Consider the following 26,800-nt stretch of genomic DNA (forward strand, 5'->3'; position numbering starts at 1 on the left):
GACACAGATCTCTCCACTGTCGCCAAACTGGGTGCTCATTGTGGGAACTGTCAGGTTTCTCTCTGTCGTATTGTATGGTCTCGAAATACCATGAAAAGTGCCTTGAGATGACCAATTATGAGCCAGTTACACCATGTTAGATTCATGCTTTGCATTTATTTCTGTAGGAAAATTAATGAATGAAAAATCTTTAAAATATATTGTTTTACAAAATCGATACCCCTGGGCCTGAACGAGCCTCAATGCATAAAATTGTATAAGTTATAAAATTTCAATAAACCCATATTAATTTCACCTGAGATATACCATAATGTCATTGAATCTCAAATTCGAGTACGTAAACAAAACATTATTGTGCTTGATTAGAACAGAGCAATGTACATTTTTGTTCCCTTCTGTTTGAACGTGTGCTTATGTAAGTCCTCATTCATCAGCACAGTCAGAGTCCATTGTTACATTCAGTCTCAAGCCCACAGGAATATGGTCTGTAAGGCCAGCCAGCTGGGTAATAAAGGTCACCTCTTCAATTTCCTAGATGGAGATAGAGAGAATGTGTGGTTTTCATTATGCTTCATTATTTTTCATGAGATGACTTATGTTTTAAGAACCTTTCTTAACTTTAAATTCAAGGAGACACAAAATTAAGAAAAAAGAGAGGACTGAGCAGAAGAGAGAGTAAAAACACATAGGACACGTACTGTTCGGCAGTGTTTTGAAATGGAGCTTTCGCGGTACAGGATATAGTCGATCCGACGTCCAATCCACGGCTGGTCAGTCTCAGGATAAACTAATGGACTGCCCTCTGCAGGAACAGGGGGGGAGATGTACTGCTTCCTCAGCTCTTCTCTTTCCAAAGTCCTACACAGAAACAGAGAGAGGAGAAGATCTTCATGGTTTAGAGAAGAAAACTGAGCTACAAGCCCTGTTCACATCACATTAGAGGGGACGAGCTGAAGACTGTGAACCTGACCTACCTTTGTAGACTCTCTGGTGTATTCACATCATCTCCATACAAAGTGGGCTGCTCGAGAAGAGTACCTTTGGAAGAAAATCATCATAATATCATATGAATATCAACATATAATGTAGGTATGCAGTATTTACTGTTGCTTAGTGGGTTGAGATGCTACAAACCAATGACCCAGGGCTTCTCTTTTCCAGGCCCTGCCCTGCAAGGATCTCTGTATTCCTCAAACAGACAATGATTCTGTTCCAGGGTGTCATCTAGACAAACGATTAAACATCCATAAATACAAATTTGGTGAAGATGCTTTGAGGAAAATATTGTCAGAGTCAAAGACACACCAGGTGAGCAGTTGTCGAAGTTGAAATCACCACAGAGCACATCAAAAACAACCTCCTCATCAGGTAGTCTGTTGGCAGCTTGAAAATCGCCAATCCACTTGGTGACCATGTTTAACTGCTCACAGCGAATTTCCCCTTCACCTGAAAAGAGATCAAAGAAAAGGTATCATTATCCCGTTTCCTCTTCAGAAAAAGCACCAAAAAATCCTGTTAACCTGAGCTGACCAAATTAGAAAATGTGACTTACCCTCTGGTGCATGAAGGTGTGTGCAGTTAAAATAGCCAACCACTTCCTTCTGTTTCTTATTCTGACCGATAAGCACCTAAAAAATATTAAAACCATCACCACATCTTATTTTCACCATCTTCACACTATAACAAAATAAAGACTAATTAATATAATTTCTACACAACAAAAAGTAGCTGAAAGAGGTACCTTAGCAGAAAGGAGGCCCTTAGCAGCCAGTGCATCTTCCCCACGACTGTTGGAAAAACAGTGGTACTGGGCCTCAAGCACTGGGAATCGGCTGGCGAGGAACAGTCCACTGTTGAAGAACTTAAAAGAGGAACATCTGCAGGGCGGCTGGCAGGCGTACACACCAATGTCATACAATATGTGTCCAAACATGGGTCTTAGTGCTTGGGTAAGTTTCTGCGCAGCCCTCTTATCGAACACTTCCTCGAGACATAGTATATCCACATTGGCTGGAAACAATGACGACACCTCCCAAGGTACATCTTCCTGCTGGCGGAGACCCTGGGAGAGCAAAGCTCGTGGAGCACGCCGGTGACCTGTTCGGCCCTGCAGGTTGGAATTCTGGTTGGAATTGAGGAGGGGAGAAGGTGACTCAGACGGGGGCTCCTCTGTGTCATCACAGGGCACTTGGACCACATAACTATTGGACTTTGGAATTGAAACATGTCCTTCATCGGAGTCTGAATGGTGATTCACAGTGGGCAGGGCCTGTCTATCTGTAGCCCCATATGTAGATGAGGTAACAGTGGGGAGTATGCTGCCGGAGGGGCTGAGGGTACCACAGCTGCTTGGGGAATCAACAAAGATGCGAATATGGGGTCGACACACACCCTGCACAATGCGCTGGCCAATGGTGGCCGCCCTGTGCTGGGTGTGCCCGAGGTTGTTAAAGCGAGCCAGGCTATCTGGTAAAAGACACAGGTTGGCTGTGGCAAAGCCAAATGATGCCTTTCCTACCAGCTCAAAGCCCCTGTGTGTCTCCATCTCGGGTGAAGATGGTGTTTTTCTGTGGTAGTAAAAGGGTCTGCGGCAGGCCTGAAGAGGAGCCCAGAACAGAAAGCCCAGGAGGGCCAAGGGGGCTGTTGCGAGGAACAGAATGAAGAAAATAATGGAACCAAAAAAGACTTTGAGGGGTTGGAGGTAGCATTCTTGCTCCAGTCTCTGCGTTCGCTCCAAGGTGGTGGACTTGCACACAGCAATGAGGCGATCAAGAAACCAGAAACAAGGCAGGATGAATACCCATCCAACATCATGGAGGCCTGCAACACAGCCATTAGGAAAAGGGGACACCTGCAGGGCCATGCCTCTGACCCTGCTCTAAACAGCAATTAGGATGACCAACATGGGGAAAAACCGTTCTCGCCTCATTCCGGTGGAAAGATTCTCCTTCTTGGGCTTCACTGGACACTAGACAGGAGAGAGAAATCAAAATGTTACGGCACGGCTCTGTTCCTGCAACCCGAATAAACATTTACAGGGAGGGTCCTCAGGAATACCTTGCTCTTATGTGCCACGGACTTCATGCCTGTACATGCAAGTTGGGGAAAACATGAGGCAACTGACAACTGCACTGACAGGCGGTGGGGAGATCCGAAATGGCTTACTGCACTCACTGCAATCACTTTTAAAGAGAAAAACAGGGTGTGAACTGTGTATAATCCTGCTGCCGCCATCTGCACTGTGTCACCAGCCACTGGCAAAATAAGGCAAGGAAAAGCCAGACACCACACCTTTATGTGTTTTTACATTTTGATAAGTCAAAGCCTTGGGCTCTGTGTCGTGTTCTTCCAGCTGCTCCTTTCTAAACAGTTTTTGCAGTGTGGCGGTGCAAATTGTCCTGCTGGGTGAGGCGGCTGCTGCCAGCAGGGAGTGCCATGGGGTGGTTCTACTTGGTGTCTGGTCTGCAACAATATTTAGGTGCAGTGGTTTGTGTCAAAAGAACACCCAGATGAAATGCAAGGGGCTCGAGGTAGAACACTGTCTTTTTAACGAGTCAGCCGTTGTCATTCACTTCGCCTGTCGGTGGTTTGAATGTTGTGGCTGATCGGTGAACTATCACACCGTGTGGTACGATGACATCAATGAAAGGAGTCCCCCCCCCCCCCACACACACACAATTATCCAGAACCCATTCATCAAACCATAAACGCGACCATCGAGTAATCTTGTATCCGTGGATGGGAGAGGGGTCTCCGTGTCCACGGTCAGTGAGTCCGTCCAGTCGACACTCGTACAGGTAGCTTGACGAGAGTCTCCGGAATGGCACTGGAGAGCAGGTATGCTAGGCTAGCAGTTTCACTCCCACCAACGACAAAGACTGTCAAACCCCGAATGAACGTCAGTTTGTGTGTGTAGCAGCCACCGAGTCACTGCGTCGTCAACGCACGTTGCTCCTGAATCCTCCCACTCAATACGGCAATACATGTGAGGTATCACACACCGACAGCTGTCACCTGTATCCTTCCTCTCGCGCAGCTAGCTAACAACACTCCGCCAACGCAGCAGCCGTTAATGCTCTTACCTTGGTACGGAAACGGGGACAGTCCGTCCGATGAGCACGTGCAGCGAGACGCCTGCTAATTTATTCATTTCATGACGTTCATTATATTGCCTCCTGTGGAATTTTTAAATCCAGTTGTTTTTTTTTCCCAGCTTTGTAGACAGTTGGTGGTGACATAAGCCCACTGCTCTCAGCCGCTCATCGCGGTGGCGTTATTAAGCCACACCCCTGATGGCGTTGTCATGGTGCCGGGCCCGTCCGTCACGTGACCTCACCTGAGGTGACCTGATACCGCCCGGTGAGCTCTACTCCTGTTGAGTACTAGGAGTAATAGTTACTGTTCACCACTGAAGTGTCCCAGCTACATCAACAGGACTTCTGGAAACATTTTACCATATTCAAAAAAAGAAGAGAAAATAGATAAAGACTGAGCCACAACACTACAAAGCATGTTTTATATCCCATTTCTTCCTGGACTATTTTTTATCACATTGTCATGGTTGCAAGCAATTGTTTTGGGCTGTTTTTTTTTAATGTTTTCTTCTCCATGTATTCCGAATAGCCCAGTGAATTGTTAACTTATAGGCCATAAATGATGAAAAAAGGCCCTGCATGATAAGAATGCGAAGTGCATTGTGCAGCAATATAGTCCAGCATGTGTCACCTAAAGTATTATTCTTGAACAAACTTCCTGCCAGTTTGTTTCAACAACAACAAAAAAGCTGTTATTTAATAAGTCTTGTTCTAGATTTCCACATATCTTGTTCAGAATGGACTGAAACAAAATGGCAGTTAAATCTGGTTTACCAGGCTAGGCCCTCGAGAAACTCATTCATGATGATGTATCTCATGATCATCGTAGTGGGGCATACAGTGCATCGTTTATGCTAAGCAGACATCAGTGTGGTTGATTATTTTTTTCACAGATTAAGAAATCATTCTGCCACCAAAATAATATTGAATATCAGTTGTTTATATGTCTTATTACCCTTTTTATTTGTATATAAAACTGTTTGAGAAACACTGACAGTGAATATATTTGTGGTCTCAACACACACACACACACACACCCACACACACACACACACACAAAAGAAAATCACAAAATTAATAATTTTATTAATAATAACATTGCCATTTCATTTATAAATGTTAATTTGCTTTTTTAAAAGGTCTAATTTTGTTAATCCGAATACGCTCATCTCTATCGGATAAGAAGAGGCTTTTTATCTTTCTCGGCCATGTCACAGAGGCAGGTGAGCACAATCAGGAGGGCCTCCTGAAGTTTTTTCGGTGCTCCGATCTTTATCAGCTTCCTCAGAATGTCTGGATTATTGTAGTCCATGGCCTGAATGCTGTTTTGTCCAGGCCTCTCCTTCAGTATCCCAAAAGTGTTGATTATAAATTCAGTAAACAGAGGGTGAAGTGTTTTTTTGTACCCGAGCTGATTCAACTGCTCCATGAGGCCAGCGTACCTCTGAGTAAGGTGAAGCCGATAGCCTTCATCCACTTTCCCTGTCAGTGGATGTGTGCTAACCTACAAGAGAGGAAGATAAGCTTGAGAGTTTTCTCAAGCGTGGAATGTGATGGTCAGTATTGTTTTTCAAAAATAAAATGATAATGAGACAAGTTATGGTTGAAGCTTGGGGGAAATTTGTTGTCTTCCATATAGACTGTTCTGTCAAAAATAAAATAAAAATCCTCCTCAACTTTTATGAAAATAAAAGTCTTTGATTAAAAACTTCAGATATCAATGAGAGATTTGTTACCTCTATGATTTTGTCTGGTATATTGAGCAGTGTGAAACCATAAAGCCTCTTATGACCCTGAAAGACATGAGAGAGAATCCTCCTGTCCAGTTGGAAAGCAATCTCTCCTAGGAGTCTGTCTGCAACAGCAATTTAAAAAAAAACAGACAGCTTAACAAATCTTTCTTTTTGATGACACTACCATCACTGCTCTATTATTTCCCCATGTAATGTATCACTCACCTCTGACCTCAAGAGGAACATCAGCCTGGCAGCTTCGAGACTCTGCCTTCTCACTTGTGTCTGTGTGAACAGAGCTTTGTATGAAGGACCTGAAGTCTGCAGGGGATGAGGTTCGGCGCTCATTTTTGAATTTGGTTTGTTGCAGGTCTTTTTGGAACTGTCTCTCATCAAAGGTGGTTTGCCACAGTCTGGAGAGTTTTCTTCCTGCTGGTGAACAAACTCAAACAAGAAATCCAGATTCATTATTCTTGTCCTGTTCTGTGTATCTATTATGACAAGCACCTCTTCACAGTGGCACGTTTAGAATCAAATTTAAAGATCTTATTGATTACTTTTAAGAAATCACTGTACTCATTGAATTTCTGAACTTGTAATACCATTACAAGTCTATACATAGTTTGAGATCAAGCAGATATATTTTGAGTGTTTACAATGAGGCCCCTGAAAGCGCTGGAGGGACCTGCCCGACAAAATAAAGCTCAGAAGCAGCTTATAAATCGTTAAGCATCAATTTGCCATAGAACCTGTTCAAATTTTACTTCATCACTTTTTTAAACATTTTACCTGACTTGTGTCTTTATTTATTTTATGGCATGATTGTTTTTATTCGGATCTAGTTCTTGTCTTTTGCTGCTTTTGACGAGACTTGATTTTAAAGTTTATTGGTGTTGATATGTTGAATTGTGTGCAGCACTTTGCAATTTTGGTTTCGAAAAGTGCTCTGTATGGATTATTATTGTTATTACTGGTGTGTAGAAAGATACATAACAAGGTGGGAAGAAAATTTGGATTATATATGTAGGTTGTAATATACGGCAAAAAAATTGTGTTACTTTTTTGGGCAATATTGATGTTTACTGTGATTGTAATCCCTCCTCCCTGTATATGGTAATATTCTCAGAAACATGCAAATTGCGTCAATTTAAAGACAAACTGAAATAGATTTAGGCTGAGTTGTGTTGTTAGGAAACTACTTTGGTCTGTTGTTTTCCCGTCAACTTTTTTTTTATGCTATTAATTAAGTTGGATTAACTATGTTTATGTGTTTGTGAACATGAAATGCCCCCATACATACATCCATGCTTAGTATTTCTTCATGTCACATTATTAGGGAAATCTCCTGACCGAAAAAATACATGCAAATATTTCTTATAAAAGGTGACGAGAAATCCTTCATTCATTAAACTCACAATTATATTTTGAACTTAATTATAGTTCCTGTTGTAACTTAATCTTATTTTTTCTCCACTTGGCTCTGTATTGACATCTCTGAACTGCACCCTAGCTGCCATCTACTGGCAAAGAAAAACACCTACAATACCTGTTGACGCCTCCAAAGTATTATCGTTGAAGCTCTGCATTCTGGCTCTCAGTTCATTGTTTTCCTTATATACACTAAGCATCGACTTCAAGTGCTCATTTTCCTGCCCGAGTTGTTCATTTGCTGACAGCAAGGTGTTAAAGGTTTGCTCAAGGTCCATTTTGGGGCCCTCAGTTTAAGAGCTGAGCCACAAGCACTCAAAACTTCCTTGATACTGACAGAATCATATTATTTCAAATCAAAAGCAGAATTCTCTGCTGGGACATGATTCTGACAATATTATTTCCCTCCATACAAAACACAGAGATCAGAATCCTGTAGGAATTGGTTTCTTGATCAAAAAGAAAAAAAGGGATCAAAGTCAGTCACAGTCCAACTACTGACCAATCAGCTCACTGGAAATCCAGAGTCATTGTTCTACAGGATCCTGACTGGGACAAAACGGTGTTTAGAGTAATTTGACAAATAATTCAGTGCACCAGATATTGAGCTCAACAGTGACTGCCCATTTTTAGAACGCCTCTGGTTCTGGAAGTGAATTTCCTTTTCATTCAGTTTATCTACTCATGTGTCTATTAATGATGAATTAAAAGCAGATCCTCGCACATGCATTGGTGTGGCAGTGTCCACAGCCGGGAAGAAAGGTGCACAGAGAAAAGCTTCACTTTTTAAAGGTAAAAAGTCTTCGTTTCAATTGTTTGTACACAGGGCACTTAAGCAAGAACTGTGACAGGCGCATTACTTGCAAACATATTGCAAAAAATAAGTAATCAATGGAAATACTGTACTGCCAAAGAAAGGATCTGGGAATTGCACAACTAATTCAACTTGTGGTCATACAGAAGCTGGCAATGGCATTCCTTCCATCTTGTCTATGCCTTTTCGGATCCAGGAAGCACAGGTACCCTCTGTTCTGAAAAATTGGCGGACAGGTTGAACATTGAAGTACGAAGAGCTAAAATTCATCTTCGCATTATGGGTCATAATAAAAGAAAGGAAAGTCTGTGTCCACAGACAACATTAATAGTGAAAAGGAATTGGCCAAGTGGCCTGATCTCAAAGATATTCAAATTCCTTGCATAAGAGCTGATGTTGAGTTGTTAATCGGCACCAATGCCTCCAAGTTGACGGAACCAGCTTCGTTTCATAGTCTGATCATCAGACAAAAGGGCACAAATATTCACTCAATAGTAAACTTGATAAATTCCTGTGCTTAAATACATTTTTACGCCGGCTTTAATTCTTGAAAATGATTTTGAGTGGTCCGTTTCTGTTTTATTGGTTTGATCATATTATTTTCATTTCACACGGTAGAATGTCACTTTTACGTGTCGCTTAAACCAAATTGACCTGCGACTTATATGCGTTTCTTTTCCTATCATATTAAAAACTTTATTTATGATCCTGACGATGTCCCATGTAATTAACAACTCCACCTCTTCCACACGAATATGCTCATAACCGGATACGAAAACCCAAGGTTGACTGAGACAGTTGATATCGAGCTTCGCAGTTCAGGTTCTACAGAATGGGCAATGTCAGGTTGTCAAACCAGATAACAAAAACATATCCTGGGTATGTTGAACTCGCTTGGTAGTACAGGACCTTTATATATTACTAAAGGTTGTTCTTCACATTGGAAATAGTATTTTGACAAAAGAAAAATCAAAAAAATTAAGCGCACTTACTAGCTTTTCAACCGTATCACACAGCCTTAAGTGAAAGGAGTTTATTTGGTCGGCACAGAGACAGATTCAAGCCCAGTAACTGTTGTTCTTTCATCCACAGGCTTATTTGCAACTTTAATATGTGTTGGCTTGTACGTTAAAGTAACCAAGAAAATAAAAACCCAGCTGACTCTTGGTCCACTCCTTAAAGGTGCATGTACAAAGATTCATCTCCATGAAAACTGGACAAACTCCTTCTGAAGATAAAGACTGTGATGCAGGTGAAAGATCTGGAGTAAGTGAGTAGACTTAGAATTGTGGGCATTTTGTCAATTTTCACACAGCAAAGGAAATCATTTTCTAAACAAAGATGAAGTTTTGTACCACAGGACATATACCTCATAAAGCCCCCAAAATTACAACATAGAAACTCTATATTAACATAAAAAGGTTGCACAGAGTGAAGCAAAGAAAAACCTTAACTATGTGATCAATGCACACTACAAGACAAAATAAAATAAAAATCAGGATTAAGGGAATTCACTCTTACACATGAACTTAAAAGCAATTTAGTTCCTCCTACTCAACCCCCCCTTGCTCTTCCAATGATAGCAAGAATATAGAGGAAGATGTTGATGATGTCTGTGTACAGGGTGAGAGCAGCAAAGACATATTCCTCTGGACTCAGGGACATTTCCTTGTTGCCAAGCAGCAGCTGCGTGTCAACGGCCAAGAACTGTAACACAAGAAATTCACAATGGGTCAAATATTTTCACATGTTGTCGTTTTTGTGTGAAAAATGTGGAAATATCGGGCACTTTTAGTCATACCATGACGCTTTTTACTGCGTCATGGTATAAACCCCGCCCATTATCAGATAATCGGTTGTGATTGGACCGGCAAGATTTCTGCCTGTGGGAAATCAATTTCCAATGGAGGGGATCCAGACTAAGTCTGGCAGAGCAAATGAAATGATCTCCCAGAATCCCAGGCTCATCATCCAAGAATTTTAGTCAAAAATCCAACCACTGATTTGGAGACTGAGAATGTTGACTTTTTTTAACGTAAATTAAAATTAGTTTGGCTTTTATGTAGTGTTTGCAAAAACGGTTTGCACTTACACAGGTGAAGAGCAATGCTCCAAGTCCAGCATACACAATGTGCAGTATCCTGTTACGGATGAAGATGCAGAGGAGGCCGAAGAAGATCAGGACGATCAAACAGACGAAAAGCACGCCATGACAGGAAGTGAAGTCGTACTTGGTCTGCGGGAGAACCCAATAGTGACAGAGATTAGCTCCACATCAGAGTAGGAGTGATTTACATGACATACATACAAGAGGCAGAGGCTGACATGTACTAACCTGCAGGGAAAAGATTACCACTGTGAAGCATACGACTGCTGTGATGCCCACTGCCATGATGACAGAGTCAGTCTGATGGAAGCTGGCGATCATTCCCACCATGTAGGACATACTGAGAGTCAGGACGGACTGAATACAAGACACAAATATGTCAGCACCCAATTTCAAAGCATCAAATACTAGTTACAACACTTATTTGTGAGGGCCTATCTATCAGTTTTTCAGGGAGGTCTTATCTGTCATTTTTACATTATATTATTTCACAACAAATTACAAATTGTCGCTTATTTAAATCAATGATTAACACAAACGTTTGTAGAAAATGACAATTAAAAGCAATTGGCTTACCAATGCAACCAAGTTCCAAGGATGTCTGCGGCGAAAGCTTCCACAGCAGCTGATCACACAAACTGACACAAAGAACACAGCATAGGAAACAAAGTAGGTCCAGGTGTTCACCAGCACAAACCTCTTGACCTCATCCACAAAGGTGAAAACAGCCACGAAGGCAAATGTCACCGTCAGCTGAGCAGTTAACACCAGGAACACCTAGAAAGAAGAGTGAATTGTTAGGAACCAGACATAGATTCTATTTCCAACAATCAAATGTCAATCTACTTTTTGGGTGAACTTCCAGTTGCATCGATGTATAGGATTAACTCCACCAAGAAGGTTGACCTTTAAGTTGTGTTTGCATTGTCGTTTAGGATATGTCAAATTGCCTAGAATGATTTTGATGCAAATTCTGAGAATTATACGATTATTTTTTAACACTAAAAGTTAAATGGCGTCATCCTTGTTTGTCATTACATGTATCTGTGATGTAAATCTATATCTAGATCCAGATAAAAAAAACATTGGTATTATTAAAATATTCATCTTGAAGGGTTTTGCAGAATCCTGCAAATCCTCTGACACTGTTTGTATAATTTAACCTTTTTATCAACGACTGTCTCCTTACCTTTCGAATGAAGGCTCTTCTTATGCTCTTGTTGTCTAATCCAAAATCAAAGTCTTGGTTATCGTGGAATGGGGGTGGGTCGTCCTGGTTAAAGTAAACATCATCTGAAATGGCACAAGCCAGAAACAACAAATTTATTTAATTACGCTACGGAAGACAATTACACATTAAAAGAATTCAACAATGTTAGAAATACAAATTGTCAAAGTTACCACTGAAGCCCTGACCTGGTGGAGAATATGGCAAAGAAGACGGATTGACGCCGTATCCTTTGCCACCTTGGGGGTTCGTGGCCATCCCGAAACCCCCAACAACACCTGGACCAAAAGCAGTCGGTGGAGGGAAGGGAAGGCCACCGGGAGCAGCACCTGGCATGTTCATGTCATATGCAGGAGGAAATGCTGCTTGGGGATTCGCGGTCATCCCAAAATCTTCAACTAGAGCTGGACCAAAAGCAGTCGGCGGAGGGAAGGGAAGGCCTCCGGGAGCAGCACCTGGCATGTTCATGTCATATGCGGGAGGAAATGCTGCTTGGGGATTCGCGGTCATCCCAAAACCTTCAACGCCCCCTGGACCAAAAGCAGCCGGTGGAGGGAAGGAAAGGCCACCGGGAGGAGGACCGGGCATGTTCATGTCATATGCGGGAGGAAATGCTGACTGCCCAGGGAGCATGGGTGGAGAGGGCCCCCCCTGGAAGGGGGTGAATTCGGTCTTCTCAGTGGTCATCTCTGTCCTGGATCAGGAGTTGGAATATTGGAATAGGAATCTGAAGAAAAAAAATGAAGTAAAAAGGTGAAGCCGTTTGAGAGGTGGGAGATAAACAGCACTGATTACACGCAGACAGCTGTCTGACGTCGACAGTACAGGACGCTCCGACGTCAGAGGTCACATGACGGTGCAGCCTTCCGGTGAATATCGATAATGAAATGAGTGGAATCATCGGCCCTAATCCCAACCAGAGGTTGTTCTAGGATGCTCAACCTGACCCCATCTTGACCGCAGCACTAACCAGGTGTTCCGACAGCCGTTAAAAAAATCTACCGATTAGCTGCGTTCAATGCCCCGAGGTTCCCGGGGACTCGCGAGAATTTAGCTACTAAATTTAGGCCACAAATTCCATTTCAGCCAAGAAACGGCGGTTTAGCCCACAGATACTCCACAACCCAACGGACTATTTGTGCTTAATTAATACAATTGACAAATAACTAGGCAAAGAACAAGTAATTATGCCCCCCCCCCCATCATCGTAACGTCATTGCGTGCCCGTGGTGCGTTCACCAAACAACAACGTTAGCCTGCTGAACGTGCAACAGAACATCACACGACGTTAGGTCCGATGAAGTCGTGTAATACTACTCACGTTGCCCACGATCAAAGTTTTCTAATCCCAGTTGGCTTCCTCGAAATATTCCGTGGTTTTTAGTTCTCTGCCACTCTGGTGTTTTCTTTTTGTTCACTCCATGGTTCCGTCTCCGACTACCAGGAAACGGCTGGCCGCTGTCCCCGCCCCCCAGGCTGCGGAATGCGATGGCGCGTTCCCGTCGCCCCGGTTGTCGGTGGACCGAGGATGGGCTCCGGGGCATTCACTTCACCTGGCATCTACTCATCGCTTTGTGATAATAAATTTGGTCATGTGAGATTAAAAAAAACTAAAAAAAACCCGCTTATATAAACAAAGCAGCAGTGTATCATCTAAATATGGGGTTGTTCTCTCTGAACGACGCGCTTCAACTGGCTGTGGTATTATAGTTTTATTGATTTTAGACACTTGTATGTAAGCAAGCGCCAGTTTATACACAATGGATCTTTTCATCAAGTCCAACTCTCCCAGTCTTATTAATAGGATGTTGCGGAAAACCCATTTTTTGGGGGGGCTGTCGGAATCCGTGATTGCAACAACTCCGATAGCACATGAACGCAGCACACCTAAAACAGTGAACGCGTGACTAAAAGAATCGAAAGTAAATCGTAAATCTTCAAGCGACTCGATGAGGTCGCAATCGCCAGTACTAAAGGGAAAAGGGGGAGTGGGGGTCGTACCTCAGGTACAAGATACTTGTCAAGAAGGAGTGTGCCTCGTGAGCCAGCAGGTGTCAGGAGGCCACAGCTTTGGGTGGGCAACAAGGGGGAGTCACCATAAAGACCCTGCAACTGCCCATCTGCTCCTCTGTTGTGCTCCAGCTCTTTCACAAGTTCCTCCTCAGCTGCGTGCAAACATCCTTTGCTGTGAGAATTGGAGGGTCCCTTAACAAGCAGAGGTCCCTGAAATGATTGTGCATTTAAGCTATTTGGGTCTGCTCAGCTACCAGGAGAACCAAAATGTTCCTGTTTCAGACTTGATAATAGCATTTAAAACGTAAATCTTTCAGGATTTATGAAGTGTTAAAAATGTTAGGTTATTCGGCAGGTTTTCTTGGTGTAACAGAGAAGTGGGACCTCGACTACTTATTATTTTGGAGGCCTGGATTCATGTTTACACAAACATCTGCATGGATTTTTCCAGCAGTACTTCAATCTTACACCAAATGGCATAAATGTGTAATTTTATAATTAGCTGGTGACTAATGTCTCCTGAGACGCAGGACACCTGTCCTCGCCAGTTGAGAGTCTATCTTTGTTTTGAAATATCAACAGAAACACGAGACTCTTTCTGGCTGGCCGTGGTAATAAAAGTCAGGTTACGTGACTATCATATAATAGCTACGGTTCAAATCGTAGTGGGACTTGTAACAACTTATTTGCTGCCCCACTGTCAAAACACAAAATGCTTCAACAACGGAATTTCCCATTTTGGCATCAGTAAAGTTCATCTATCTATATCTACCTAACATAACACAAGAGGCTTTTAACTCTTCATAGAGGTTGATGAGTGTACATGCACCATTTTACCATCTGTGACCTGTTTTCAACAAAGAAACTGGCATAACATAGAACACAGAAGAATATAAAAAAAAATAACTGAAGGGAAATTTCCTTTTATTTCACAAATTAAATGTTTGCATTATTTTGAGTCATGCATTACAAATTGCAAGGTGAAATGGGTTGTGCCCTTGCTTAAGTTGCGTTAGAAGACATTTAATGTCATAGGACATCAAATGTTAAAAAGAAAAAGGAAATAAAAAGTGAACAGTTGTCACACTCTTATCAAACTGGTCAAGTATAAAAAGCAACATTGAAGAATTAAGGATATCATTTTAGACAACATTAAATTGACAGAAAACAGAGAAAGCATTAGGAGTTATTGCTACCTTTCCACTCATATTTTGTTCTTTATACACACAGTATAGCACATTGTTAAGCCAAGTTTTAACAGTCTCAAACAACATATGCTCTTGATCATGTGAAACGCAGCAGCACACGTGGACATGTTCTACAGTAGGCTTCACACTAATATACAAACAAAAATAAAGGGTTTATTTTTCTAACTGTAAGGCTCCATAATAAATACATAAATAGCAAAATTTAAAAGGCACATTATTGTAATATCTTTTTTCACATTCAACAATATTTCTTCCCTCCTGCTGAGTTTACTTGAGGTGCAATTTAAAGGGAAGAAAGGTGAGTGCTTTTACCAGCTTCAGCTGTCACTGCAGCATTTTGTCCTATGTACTATCAAGAACACACATTTTAGAAGGAACTAGTTGAGGATGTCTAATCTATCTCACTTCACACAGTTATTAAAAAAGAGAAACAATCCTAACAGAACTTCTCTATCAATGTCTGCATAGCTTTACCAAACAAAATAATGGTCCAGAATTATAAGAAATACTGAAAACTGCATGATGACTCTGATATGTATGTCTATGTCTTTTGGTTTGTTTTCAAAGTTGTGGGGAAGAAATCCGATTATAAGACATAACTGTTATTGTGAATTTTATACAAATTCCACTTAAATATATATAAATATACACACAATCTAGAAATGTTTGAAATGAGGTCCAGTGAGTGTACTTCAATTAACATTAAACATTATTTTACTACTGAATAAATATTAAATAGTTGTTTATATTCAATAGTTACAAAATACTGATCTTGCCTGAATAAGATATGCAGTAATTTCTCAATTGTCTCCACATTATTGGTGACTTTCTTCAGGCTCTTTGGTAGAAGGACTGCTAAGATAAAACCTGGGAGTGACAACCGTCTTTCAGCTTCTGCTGTCTTCCCCCTCCTTACTTTTCTTGCTTCACAGGAGGAGGTGACCGCCCATGCTCTCCTCTAAGGTAGTTTTCGTGTTTTTACTGCATGCGATCTGTCTGGAGCTGCTGAGGTTGATACTGGCTGAAGGCTGCAGCTGCGGCAGCAGCTCCTGGGGTGGCAGCAGTGGCGAGCGGCTGCTGCATAGCATAACCATACCCTGCTGTAGTCATGTAGCTCGTCGGTGCCGGTGAGGCAGCATACGGATACTGCTCATAGGCAGCTGCAGCGGCGGCAGCACTGGCAGCCGCCGCAGAGTACTGAGCGTACGTTGCTCCGGTATAGTCAAGGTATGGGGAGCTGGTAGCAGCAGCAGCTGTTGCTGTAGAAGCAGAGGGTTGTACATGAGGGATCATCATACTGGGTTGGACAAAGGCCTGAGGGTAGATGTACTGGGCAGGGATCCTGTGGGACACAAAGACATGCAGAGTCAAAGCAGAGCCATCACCAGTCACCTGTCCGACGCTGAAACTAAATTCTGGAAAACTGAAAAGCAGGCGCCACAAATACGTCAATCCAGTCCTCAGAACACAGCAAATCCATTCATTAACAACCGAAAAACCATACCTAGAATTGAAAAGTTAAGGAAGCAGCAAAAACCACAAAGAAACTCAAGCGCAGCTTTTAATTTAAAGAAAGCACCTGAATTGGAAACACGGTGAGGCATTAAAAGAAGACACAGCCCAGCTCTGCACCCAAGGTTTCACTGAAAACTGGATTGGACAAAATGCGAGCTTATCGCAAAACACCACAACATACCAAGATAGGAAGTGGACATAATTCTGTCCATACTGCCACACCAACACCACACATACAGGCATGCCCACACATGTTAATACACCCTTAAACAAAAATAACAAACAGGCTTTCTTTCTTTAAGATGGAGCGCAGAAGCAATAAATTGCAATGCTGTCGAAGTAGCAGCTGAGTTAACCATACAGTATTTTAACAAGTAGGCGCTTGATTGTATTAGGTTGTGCCGAAGCCTTGTTGTGTCCCTTTGTTCCAAAATTAAAATCGGTTAAAATATTTTTAAAAGGAAAAAAAGTGCTCTATAAAAGCAATATTCTGTATATGGAGCAGGGTTTAAATGGATACATACAAGCCTGGGTATCTGGGTAAATTTGGTTCCACTTTAAACTTGTGTTAAATTCCCCCTCAGTAAATATATTGAGGAGCAGGTGTGAAACTGTTATATCTGTCCTTAGACAAGCGCCCCCTCCCCCCTCTTACAGACATACACCCCCACACAAACATACACACCAGCTTGACTGACAAGGGAGGCTGGAGGCATGCTATTTTTGCTCCCCTTGTCATCTCCAAAGGACAAGCTGATCTCCTTCAGTAGCACATGGCAGGGACCTCGTCAACCATAATGGCTGCCCGCACCGCTCGACTGTCTCGGCGAATTTCCCCATTTTATTTACTGGCAGACTGGTGGTGCCCCAGCTGATCAACAAGTGGTGCTCTTTTGACAAAGTGGGTTCATGACCCACAGCTGTCAATAAGAACTAACCTTTTTTAGTGCGCTGCAGCTGCATAATGATCACAGAAAATGTTACTTTTTTAAAAAAAATTTATAAATATAATCGCATCAATTAATTTAAATTTGACGCAATAGGAGCCAACACGCTAAACACTTGAAGTGCAAAGGGGGCACAGCTGACTTAAACCACATCTATTGAAAGAGATGGGATGAACATTTTGTAGCCGTGCAAGTTGAGAGCTAAATAAAGGTGCTTTGTAAATCACCAGGACACGAGTAATCCCCAGCACATAACCAAAGGGCTTCATGGACACATGGCTCCGTCCACCTGTTGTCCACAGCCGAGCGGCCCTGCCTCTGCCATACATTATTAACAGCGCTGCTGAGTGACTCCTATTTTCCATCTGAATTTGAGAGGCCGTGAAGATCACTGTGGCCAACAGCTGCTGCCTAGGAGACCGGCTAATATGTCTGTCTCCAACATACAGGGCAGTTAACATTAGTGTGCACACACACACACACACTTTTTGGGGTTTATTTTAAAGCTAAAAAACAAATCTATAATCACACAAAGTTAATCAACATCTAAAGACTGTTTTATGTGATCCAGCTTTGGCACCAAACCAACATAGGGACAATTTTACATTTCTATTCTTTGCTTATTTGCTTTTTGTTCCCTCTTCACATTTTAATTTCATTAAATGTTAAATGCCGGCCACCGGAGAGACGAGACAAATGCAAAATAAGAGGATATTTCTGGTTTATCAGGGAAAATTATGCTCAGTATTATATACCTGTAAATGTAAGCTACAAGTGAAAGCAATGGGTTAATAATAAATATATATGATTTAAACACAGCATCATGGGTAAGAAAACAGAAGGAAAAAAACTCCCACATGCAAGCCAGTGTTTGTTTTGTTGCAGGGGTTCGATTTTTAAATTGAACACACTGTCGGTGATCATCAGCCCCTTTTTGACAACAAAATATGATCAAATGTTAACTAAGACTGGGGAGGGGAAAAAAAGCAGGCTAAAGCACAAATCAAATCATTAAAAATAAAGGAGGGGTGGGGGATGAACACCCCATTGCAGAGTTACCAATCCCTATCAAAACTCTCAAAGTCGGCACAAAAACCTCCTGCACCCCGCACCTCCCCCACTGCAAGTCGAAATAAGCACACAGTTAAGCTGAACACCACATCATACTGGAAAAACAAGGCACACACACCAATCTATGTACTATGGAAAACCGGAAAAAAAACAACAACAACACCAGAAGACTTCCATGCATCTAGTCACCATTTCAGTTCGTTTCTGTATGTATACAGGTAACACTTTAGCGCTCTGCCCAACGCAGACTCAGCTATTCCTCAAATCATCATGTCCCCCTCATCAGCTATTTTAACCGTTACCGACCCTGTCAGATCAGAGAGAGATAGACAACATGAAGTCAAGTCCTGTAGTGGCCAAAGGTCAAAACAAAAAAAAAAAAACACGTTCACTTCCTTCACAGTCAACGCCAAGCAGAGGAGCACGCATCAACACTCACATGTCGTCATTCAGCAGAAAATTGGTGGGAGAATGATAAATAGATGTTTACAACAACAAAACATTTTATCAATAAAAGAGCATAAAGGACAATTCATAGCATTTCATACGTAAGATTTTGTGATTTTGTGCGGTTCAGCAGCTTCACATACCCATAAGGTCGTTGGATGAATGCTGGGTGGATCTGAGGCATACCGAATGCAAAGCCTGGAATGAAAAGAAATAGTTTATTTGCTTTTTTTGAATCCTCTGCGAAGCAGCGGCTGTACGGCTGTGTGACATGAGCCCCTCACCTGGCTGTATGACCCTCGGCTTGGCCCCCAGGTAGGCCAGGTTCACATTGGCTTTCCTCCCGTCTATAATGGGGTTGGGGTCCTTGCAGGCTCGGTCAGCGGAGGCCCGGTCGGCCATGGTCACCTACGAGAAGCAACATGTTGGTTCATTCCCCGCATGGAAAAGTCACAGTTTGGCCACAGAGATCAAGTGGCACCAACAACAAAAACAAAAACAAAAAGAAGAATAAAACATGGATGATAAAACAGAAAAGCGCAATTTCTTGAACACACGTCTCATCCTGTCCCAGCACATCCCCTTTATTCTAAGCGCTAACAGCGAAGCGACCACGGCCGTCGACGGTTGACCTTTCACCCCGACCATGCACGTGGGCGCGCAGCTTTCGACGCCGTGAACAGGTTGTTACTTACGAATCCATAACCCCTGGACTTGCCCGTCTGTCGGTCGGTGATGACCACCGCCTCCTCGATGTCGCCGAACACCTCGAAGTACTTCCTGAGGCTGGAGTCCGTGGTGTGATACGGCAGACCGCCCACGAAGATCTTGGTGTAGGTGGTGTCTTTCTGCGACGAGTGCATCATCTGTGCGGGCGGTGTCCTGGAGGTTTCTCGAGGGCTGACGAAGTGAGCGGACGAGGCGACCAGACGTGCGCGGCTCGGGGAGAGAAGTGTGCGGCGCGGAGAGGCAGTGCCCCGGTACATGTGACGACGGAGGAAGAGGAGGAGGAGGAGGAGGAAGAGGACACCTGTTTGTCACGGGAGGTTCCCCCAGTTGTCAGAATGTGACTCAGACACTTGACTCCACCCCAGCCCCCCGGACCACCACACCGAGTGCGCTCCTCCGACTGCCGCCTGTCGCACAGCTGCTAAAACAGGGGCGAGGACACACTCTGCTGAAAAAAAAAACCAACCAACACACACACACACACAGGCACATAGAAAGCCTCTCTCCTCATCTGCTCGTGTTTCTAATAAAGTGAGGAACAGATGGGTCAACACGAGGTTGCACATCACACTGCACATCACTGTAGCCGGGATTTGTCAAACAATGCAAATATCTTGAAAAAAAATTCCCCCCCAGTCATTGGATTTTTTATAATTTAGTTTCCTATTTATGCCTTTGGTCTGAAAGTTATCTTCAATTCAACTTAAAAAGTTACTGGATTCAGCCTTTGAAATATTCACAGGGGGTTTGTTTTTAACTTGTACAATGTGACTTAAGTTGATGTAATGTGACATTCGATTTTTTATATTTTAGTTTCCTAATTATGCCTCTGGTTTGAAAGTTCAATTCACTTCAACTTAATCTAAGTTACCGGAATCAGCCTTTGAAATATTCATAAGGTGTTTGTTTTTAAATTGTACAATGTGACGTAAGTTAAATTAAACCTGACACCTGATATTTATGAGAAAACTTTGAAGGATAACGCTGAGGCAGTTCTTGCAAAAACTACATCACTACATCAATGTTCAAGACTTGAAGGGATTAGAGGATTTTCATTTAGTGGCACATCTCAGTCCATGGTGCCTGCCTGCAACCTTTGTAGGGGGGAACAACATGTTGACATGTTTGTGTTGTTTATCTCAAATTCAGCCACTGCAGACAGGATAAGTTCCAGGGGACCGTAAATCTGCTCCTGTGACAGGAGCCCGACATGAAGTAGCCAGAAAGTGGCGCAACATCACTGCTGACATGTCATCCTGACCCAAGAGATGTAGAAAAAGGAAATGCACAAGGGTTTATGCTGTGCACAATGTTTGGATGAATCAAAACAGTCCCTCGCACTATTTGAGGTAAGATATTTTTGTCTAAATGTACAAACTAATCGTATTCCGAGAATGTATGAGCACCATAGACTGAATGATGAGCACATGATCATTTTTAAATAGCAGAAACCCCCTGCAGGTCAGTCCCCTGTTTGTGTTCACAAGAAGTGTTAGGAAATGGGGGCGTTGTGTGTATTGCTGCTTCAACGGTGGATATCTAAAATAACATCTGGACAAATTCCACCACAAGAAAATGATGGGAACTGGATACACAAAGCAACTGACAACTGCAAGTGTGAGACAAGACGAGACTGTGCCCCTGCGCCATGTAAGACTGCTCCAAGTCTGAGTTCAGGAATACGACCTACATCCAAGTAAGAGAGGTCATAGACTAGAGTGGATTTTAAATGACATAGTAATGCATAAAGAAAGAAAAAAACCAATAAGATATTCACAAGAAATACCTCATAAATATCAGGTGAATAAATTGAGGGAAATTTTGCACCGCTTTCCACACAATAAATATAAAATTTCAGATGACATATAATTGCTCCTTGTACTCCTCGAGGATGATCACAAATACACACCAACATGATGAATGAATAAAGAGTCGATACAGCCCGCTGATTGTAAATGTTCTGCTCAAGAACATTTTGTACCAATTTAAAACCGTTTGAGATACATTATAAATACAATTCTGTACATTATAATAGTGTAAATACTATGTTCAAATACATTTTCTATTTACAACTCCTTGTGAGGGAGAGCAGCTTTGTTCTCTTCTTTAATGTAAGGTCTTGGGTTTCTTTCATTTACTCGAAATAACAGCTTCAACACACAAACTATTAGTCAGTTCCACAGTTCACCACTTCCATAAAAATATAAGTTTATATAGGACACGTTCTCTCCGTGACTAAACTACTCTTGCACCGTTTTCTTTCACCTGATTCTGTCCATCACCCAGTAACCCACGCCCCCTCATTGCATGAGTACCTTTTAACATGTAGTCTAATACATCAGTCAGTTAACATATAGAATGCAGGTGGCTGAGCAGTTAAAAAGGTATTCAATCGATCAGTCAGCGAGGCTGGATGGCCTCTTGAATGCCTCTGGGCGTCGTGACATACACACACAGGTCCATACAGTTTGTTATCATCAATAACTCAAGAGAGCTTGTTGTGGAGTCTGGGGTTTATGTGCCTTTTCTTTGTGAGGAACGGGGCAATAAGGCATCAGAATATCCAGCTGCTTCGTTCCATGATTTAAAGTGACATCAAGCGTTTCTCCAGTCACTTCAGTTCAGAAAATATTTCATCAGTCCAAGCTGGAAGATGGTCGGTCGAACTCTCCAAGAATCCTTTCCAGTGCAAGCGTTCAAACAGCAACAGTCTAATGCTGGATGGGGATTATTTCCTCCACAGTGTTACAGTACTTCAACAGGATAATTTAATATGATAACTGCGGTCAAACACTCAGGTTTTGCAGATTCGTCCTCTGTTCAGGATATGTGGCATTACTCCTATGGCACTAAGCTTTACTTGGACACATAGATACAGTATATAGTAAATACCTCCACACATTGTACATTAGAAAAATAGCATATTACTTATAACAGCAGATATGGAACCGTAGTTCTTTGGTTACCCCTGATATATCATATCAACGTAAATATCAATGTTTATTGACAGTAGTACATTCTTAATCTTCATATCCCAAATTACTCCACGATGAGCCTCAGGGGGAGGATGCATTGTCTTATAAAAAATAGTATATATACTGTTCAGATACCAATGTAAGAAAAATTATTGTGGGTAATATTTCCATATGGACTCCCAGTCAAAAGTTAAGTTCTCTATCAAAAATATCACCTTGTAAAAAACTCAGATATGTGCATAGAGAGAAGTTTCAGTGAACAGCAATCAGAGATATACCTTCATTAAATGCACAGGTCAGGTTCGCTTCAGGAAAGCGGACGTGCCTACAGAAAGAATACATCAGCTCAGAGGTTTGAGTGGTAAATGTGATGGAAGGTGAGAAGCTGTGCTGATTTCACCCACATAGGCACTGGATCTGAGGACCACGCTCGTTGGTCTGCTGCTCCTCGGGGAACTGGTCGATGTTTGGGTCCTATCTGATCAGAGTCTGGGGTTCTGTGTCCATGGAGGGCGGTCCTCTGGTGAGACGGGATGGCTTGACAAACACACCGTGGCCCTGGGGGCAGCGGAAGTACACCCTGCCTTGGACGGTCCCGTTGTGTTTACCTACGGGAGCGTCAAGCATCATTTAGGTATCATTAGTTTTTCTGAATTTCTTACTATGTTAGATGCAAAGCAGGTTTATAATAAATGATTTTGAGTCCATCTTTTGATGACTACTAGACCACCCAAACTTTCCTTTTATGTACAGTATAATCCTCCTACATTAAAGGAGCAGTAAGCGATTTTTAATCCAATACACTTTTTGTAAAAATCTACGAATATTTCCTCACGGGGCGATAGCTGTCGGTTCTGTGCATGCTCGCGAACAGCGCTATGACTCAGGGGTTTTGGCCTAGTGGTTAGCGCATTGGTCTCCCATAACCGAGTCTGAGGGTTTCGTGGCTTGATCGGGGCAGTAAAATCAACAACAACAACAAAGAGAGAGACAAGCTTTCTCCAAAATCGCTGACTGGCCCTTTAACTTTTGCATCATGGAAGCACTTTGCTTTCATAATGTGACACATTTCTGAGGGAAACAGAAAACGGAGTTTAGGTCACAAGTGAGCAAATGCAATCACAGCTCCTCCCACACCGTTACCCTTTTAAATGTAAAATATGATTCTGTTTGATAGTCATCTGATCGCTACTACTACTCAAAAGATAACGTGTGACTTTTAATAGCGGTTATCCCATGTCACTAAAACTCACGTTTTAGTGAACTTTTATTAAGATATGGACTCTGGTTGACAGACTATGTGATAATACAACAACACATACATTTGTAGGTTTCTACCAACGGACTTAATCTCAGAAGCAAAATCTTTAAAGGGACTCACCCACTGCCATGTCCAGCTTCACACCAATCCAGATGCCCTTCGCAAACTCGACCCCTCCAACATAGTGGACTGTTCCTCTCCTCTTCCCCACCCACACCTGCTCCCCAGGGGCCATCCAGTCAGGGAGCTGAGCGGCAGGGGTGCTCTCATCCCCGCTGGAGTCCCCCGAGGGCTCGGCACTGCTGGGGTTAGGACTTGGGCAGGGACTCCCGTGGGGTACATCCCCCTGTGCTGGCTCCTGGATCGGAGGTTCCCCTCCTGCACACAGAGCTGGGCCGGAGGATGCAGCGGCGGAAGAAGAATGTTTGATCGGGGATGGTAATGTTGGAGGTGGGACTGGTGCAGAGGGAGATGATTGGACTTGAGGTGGAGCTGGGGGACTTAATGGGGCTCTGACTGAAGTGCAAACTAAAGTTGTGTTAGGGCAGGAGACAGGTACACGAACAGAGTCTTCACTACTTAGACATTTGAATATTGCAAATTCAGGATTAGATGCGTCGAAAACACCGGAGACAACAGAGGAGTGTTGACTGCCAGTGTCACATGGTTCCACCTTTTCAGGATTCTTCTGCTCCATACCCTCCTGCTGCCATCTCTCTGTAAAATGTGCTAAGTCGCTCCCTCCAACACTGTCATCAGCCCCTTTAAAGTCAGTGAACTCCTGGCTGGCACTGAGAACACAGTTGTGAGGCAGAGGGAATGTTTGCCGCTTGTCTTTGCAATTAGGAATACTGACAGGCGAGGAGCCCTGAGGGTGAGTGAGCAGATCCTGGACCACAGGATCTCCCTGCGGCTCAATCCCTGCAGGAAGACTTTTGGTTTGGGTGCAGCCTCGTCCTGCAGGACAGACGAGGGAGTCCTGGGGGTCTCTGGAGGTGCAGCTGAGTTGGTCAGAGCTCTCACTGGCACTGAAAGGCATGTCGGACAGCGTGGCGTTGGAGGCACTGTGTGAAAAGTAGCCACTTGTGCAACTGCTGGCTGTGGGGCTTCGGGGCACCTCCCTCTCTCCGCTCCCAGCTCCACACCGGCTTCCCTTCAAGTCAGAGCAGGAGGAGAGAAACCCCTCCTGGCTCTCCAGAGTGGCGTTGTAGATCTCAAAGTTTGCAAAGTCCTCTGGGATGTACGGCCGGAAGCTGTCATGATCCTGAGTGCCCCGATCGAGGTTCAGAGTCACATCCACCCCCGTCTCCTCATCCTCAGAGTCCTGCTGATAAAAACATCCGCAGCAGGACAAGAGACACACACCGGCAGCTGTGATGTTAGCTACAGCCCGTATTGAGCAAACTTACAAAAACACTTCACAAAAAGTGAATGAAGACATGAATAAATGGTGTATAATGTGATAATGGAACATGAAAGTAATGAACGAATTTGTAATGTGGCTCTCTAATCACGTGTGTGTGCCATCAACTACAGAATGTACAGGTTGTGAGGTAAAATCATGGCAGGCAATGTGAGTATTACATCACACCTTGTTATACATATTAGAGCGCTCAAATGCATTTTGAATATTTTCAGTGTTTTCACTGCACATGAACTAGTTCTAGCACTTTAAAGAGCAACTTCAACATAAATGTAGTTTTCTATTTTTGTAGAAATTGTCTCCACTTTATGCCAGTGTGTGAAGTTAACAAAACACATTTGTAAAGTAAGCTACTGTCCTATTCATTGAGACAATTAATAATCAGCTAAAGAATGATTTTCAGTGATATCCACACGTCAAAAATGATAAATTAGTGCTTTTTGTCTAAACAGAGTATGTGACAGGAATGGCTGGTGTGTCTGTTTGTAGAAGTGGAAATGCTGCTAGTTCATAGAAAGGCTCATTGGCACTGGTGCCGGCACAAGGATTGAAAAGGGAACACGTGTGTTGCCTTGAACCAAAGTATTTGGCCGTGTGAGCATGTTTCATGTCAATGTGAGTGTAAAACTTACAGTAACCCTCAAAGCGGTGTGGGCTGGTGAGTATAGCACTTACAGCAGTGCGTGGCAGTGTGTGGCTGAGCTGTCTGCTGGTGGGAGTGGAGGTGGAGGTGGGGGTGGAAGTGGAGGTGGAGGTGGAAGGCTTGCAGTGGCCCTCGCTGCCTGCCCTGGGTCGGCGCCAAGGGCAGGGAGGGGGGAGCAGTGCAGGGCTGTCCACACATGAGCGCATGCTCTGCAGATGGGTCAGAACAACAGCACACACTTCACGCACACACACGCGCACATAGCATGCATGGAGCTGGACAGGCCAGTTACACAGTTAGTGGCATGCAGTTTGATATTTCAAAACTGAAGTGTCCCGAGTGTGTGTAAAAGTACTTTTTATTGCAGCCAAAGTTGATGTCTCATCATATACATGTCACAGTCTGTAGCAAACATGTAACCTCTCACTGTCTTCTAAAGGTCCAGTGTGTATGATTTAGGAAATCTAAGGGCAGAAATTGAATACACTATTCATAATTATGTTTTCATTTGTGTATAATCACCCGACTCTAAGAATTGTTGTGTTTGTGTTGTGAACCCTTCATATCTACATTGGGAACGGGTCCCAAGCGAGTCCACCATGTTGCACCACCATGTTTATGCAGTAGCCCAGAATGGACAAAAATAAATAAACACTGGTTCTAGAGAGGGTCTTTCATTTTAGCCGAGGACCACTGGGGGTTCTTCTACATGTCCATGTCAAGGATGCTGTGGTTGGAAGGGAGAGGTTTCACCTTCCTCCTCCAAGCATCCTTGACATGGACATGTATTAAGTATGTGCACCTCTTTTAGTCCACTTCAAGCACAGATGAATATAAATATTCAAGGTTAGTTTAAAAATGTTGAAGTCTGATTGGAAAATCCAATGATCGGAAACAAAATTGGACTTGAGACTTTACAGCCTCCATAAATATGGATATCTTCACTTTCAAATTTGTCCAGTAAGGAGTAATATGCATCATTAACTGTTTATTTAATTCTTATTTCAATGGATCAACGTTCACTACTCGTATATTCCTTTCATCTTCTTGTTTGTTGTTGTTCTTGTTTTCAATGTTGTAATTTCCTATGATTAATTGATGGTTAAATGTTCCTTTAACATTAAATGTATACACTTTCTTAAGAGGTTTGACTCTGTTAAGGAC

The 26,800-nt window shown here is 42.8% G+C and overlaps 5 protein-coding genes and 1 long non-coding RNA gene across 20 annotated transcripts in view; 1 reads left to right on the plus strand and 5 right to left on the minus strand.

Annotated features, from left to right (window-relative positions):
• Positions 1-136: 136 nt before the first annotated feature.
• Positions 137-4,284, minus strand: smpd5 (sphingomyelin phosphodiesterase 5). Of its 3 annotated transcripts, XM_035642303.2 has the most exons (9): positions 4,083-4,284; positions 3,058-3,182; positions 1,742-2,968; positions 1,553-1,628; positions 1,306-1,446; positions 1,135-1,224; positions 975-1,038; positions 699-858; positions 137-531 (listed from the first exon to the last, which is right to left on the minus strand). In XM_035642303.2, the coding sequence occupies exons 3-9, from the start codon at positions 2,861-2,863 to the stop codon at positions 424-426; spliced, it is 1,761 nt and encodes a 586-aa protein (XP_035498196.1). In that variant the 5' UTR covers positions 2,864-2,968; positions 3,058-3,182; positions 4,083-4,284; the 3' UTR covers positions 137-423. The 3 variants fall into 3 exon arrangements, with proteins under 3 accessions (XP_035498196.1, XP_035498111.1, XP_047189659.1); XM_035642218.2 differs by lacking the exon at positions 3,058-3,182; XM_047333703.1 differs by lacking the exon at positions 4,083-4,284 and having other exon boundaries at positions 3,058-4,074.
• Positions 4,285-5,160: 876 nt separating this feature from the next.
• On the minus strand, positions 5,161-7,703 carry LOC118315438 (speriolin-like protein). Of its 3 annotated transcripts, XM_035642913.2 has the most exons (5): positions 7,374-7,701; positions 6,053-6,271; positions 5,831-5,949; positions 5,537-5,598; positions 5,323-5,436 (listed from the first exon to the last, which is right to left on the minus strand). In XM_035642913.2, exons 1-5 carry the CDS (start codon positions 7,531-7,533, stop codon positions 5,379-5,381), a joined length of 618 nt encoding a protein of 205 aa, XP_035498806.1. In that variant the 5' UTR covers positions 7,534-7,701; the 3' UTR covers positions 5,323-5,378. The 3 variants fall into 3 exon arrangements, with proteins under 3 accessions (XP_035498720.1, XP_035498642.1, XP_035498806.1); XM_035642827.2 differs by having other exon boundaries at positions 5,161-5,598; positions 6,053-6,259; positions 7,374-7,703; XM_035642749.2 differs by having other exon boundaries at positions 5,161-5,598; positions 7,374-7,699.
• Positions 7,704-7,825: 122 nt separating this feature from the next.
• LOC118315658 lies at positions 7,826-23,794 on the plus strand. Its single transcript, XR_007031717.1, has 5 exons — positions 7,826-8,047; positions 8,216-8,274; positions 20,484-20,683; positions 22,718-22,943; positions 23,640-23,794. It is a non-coding gene; the product is annotated as an uncharacterized LOC118315658 (long non-coding RNA).
• grinab (glutamate receptor, ionotropic, N-methyl D-aspartate-associated protein 1b (glutamate binding)) lies at positions 9,088-12,884 on the minus strand. Of its 2 annotated transcripts, none has more exons than XM_035642520.2 (7): positions 12,726-12,884; positions 11,593-12,131; positions 11,366-11,469; positions 10,753-10,953; positions 10,405-10,533; positions 10,162-10,305; positions 9,088-9,776 (listed from the first exon to the last, which is right to left on the minus strand). In XM_035642520.2, exons 2-7 carry the CDS (start codon positions 12,089-12,091, stop codon positions 9,624-9,626), a joined length of 1,230 nt encoding a protein of 409 aa, XP_035498413.2. In that variant the 5' UTR covers positions 12,092-12,131; positions 12,726-12,884; the 3' UTR covers positions 9,088-9,623. The 2 variants fall into 2 exon arrangements, with proteins under 2 accessions (XP_035498413.2, XP_035498329.2); XM_035642436.2 differs by having other exon boundaries at positions 11,578-12,131.
• On the minus strand, positions 14,325-20,075 carry rbm24b (RNA binding motif protein 24b). Its single transcript, XM_035642642.2, has 4 exons — positions 19,301-20,075; positions 18,890-19,013; positions 18,749-18,803; positions 14,325-15,967 (listed from the first exon to the last, which is right to left on the minus strand). The coding sequence occupies exons 1-4, from the start codon at positions 19,589-19,591 to the stop codon at positions 15,604-15,606; spliced, it is 834 nt and encodes a 277-aa protein (XP_035498535.1). The 5' UTR covers positions 19,592-20,075; the 3' UTR covers positions 14,325-15,603.
• Positions 21,281-26,800, minus strand: part of kif13a (kinesin family member 13A) — a 34,855-nt gene continuing 29,335 nt past the window's right edge. For 5 of the 10 annotated variants that reach the window (XM_047332820.1, XM_047331950.1, XM_047332670.1 and 2 more), the window contains 3 exons: positions 25,669-25,845; positions 23,691-24,897; positions 21,281-22,917 (listed from right to left, as the gene is read on the minus strand). In XM_047332820.1, the coding sequence (XP_047188776.1) occupies positions 22,784-22,917; positions 23,691-24,897; positions 25,669-25,845 (1,518 nt within the window). In that variant the 3' untranslated portion in view covers positions 21,281-22,783. Of the gene's footprint in view, positions 22,918-23,690; positions 25,846-26,800 lie in introns of those variants that run through there. The other 5 variants (XM_047332238.1, XM_047332104.1, XM_047333178.1 and 2 more) reach the window with 4 other exon arrangements.

The sequence above is a fragment of the Scophthalmus maximus genome, chromosome 1 (genome assembly GCF_022379125.1).
Source record: "Scophthalmus maximus strain ysfricsl-2021 chromosome 1, ASM2237912v1, whole genome shotgun sequence".
Classification (NCBI taxonomy): Eukaryota; Metazoa; Chordata; class Actinopteri; order Pleuronectiformes; family Scophthalmidae; genus Scophthalmus; species Scophthalmus maximus.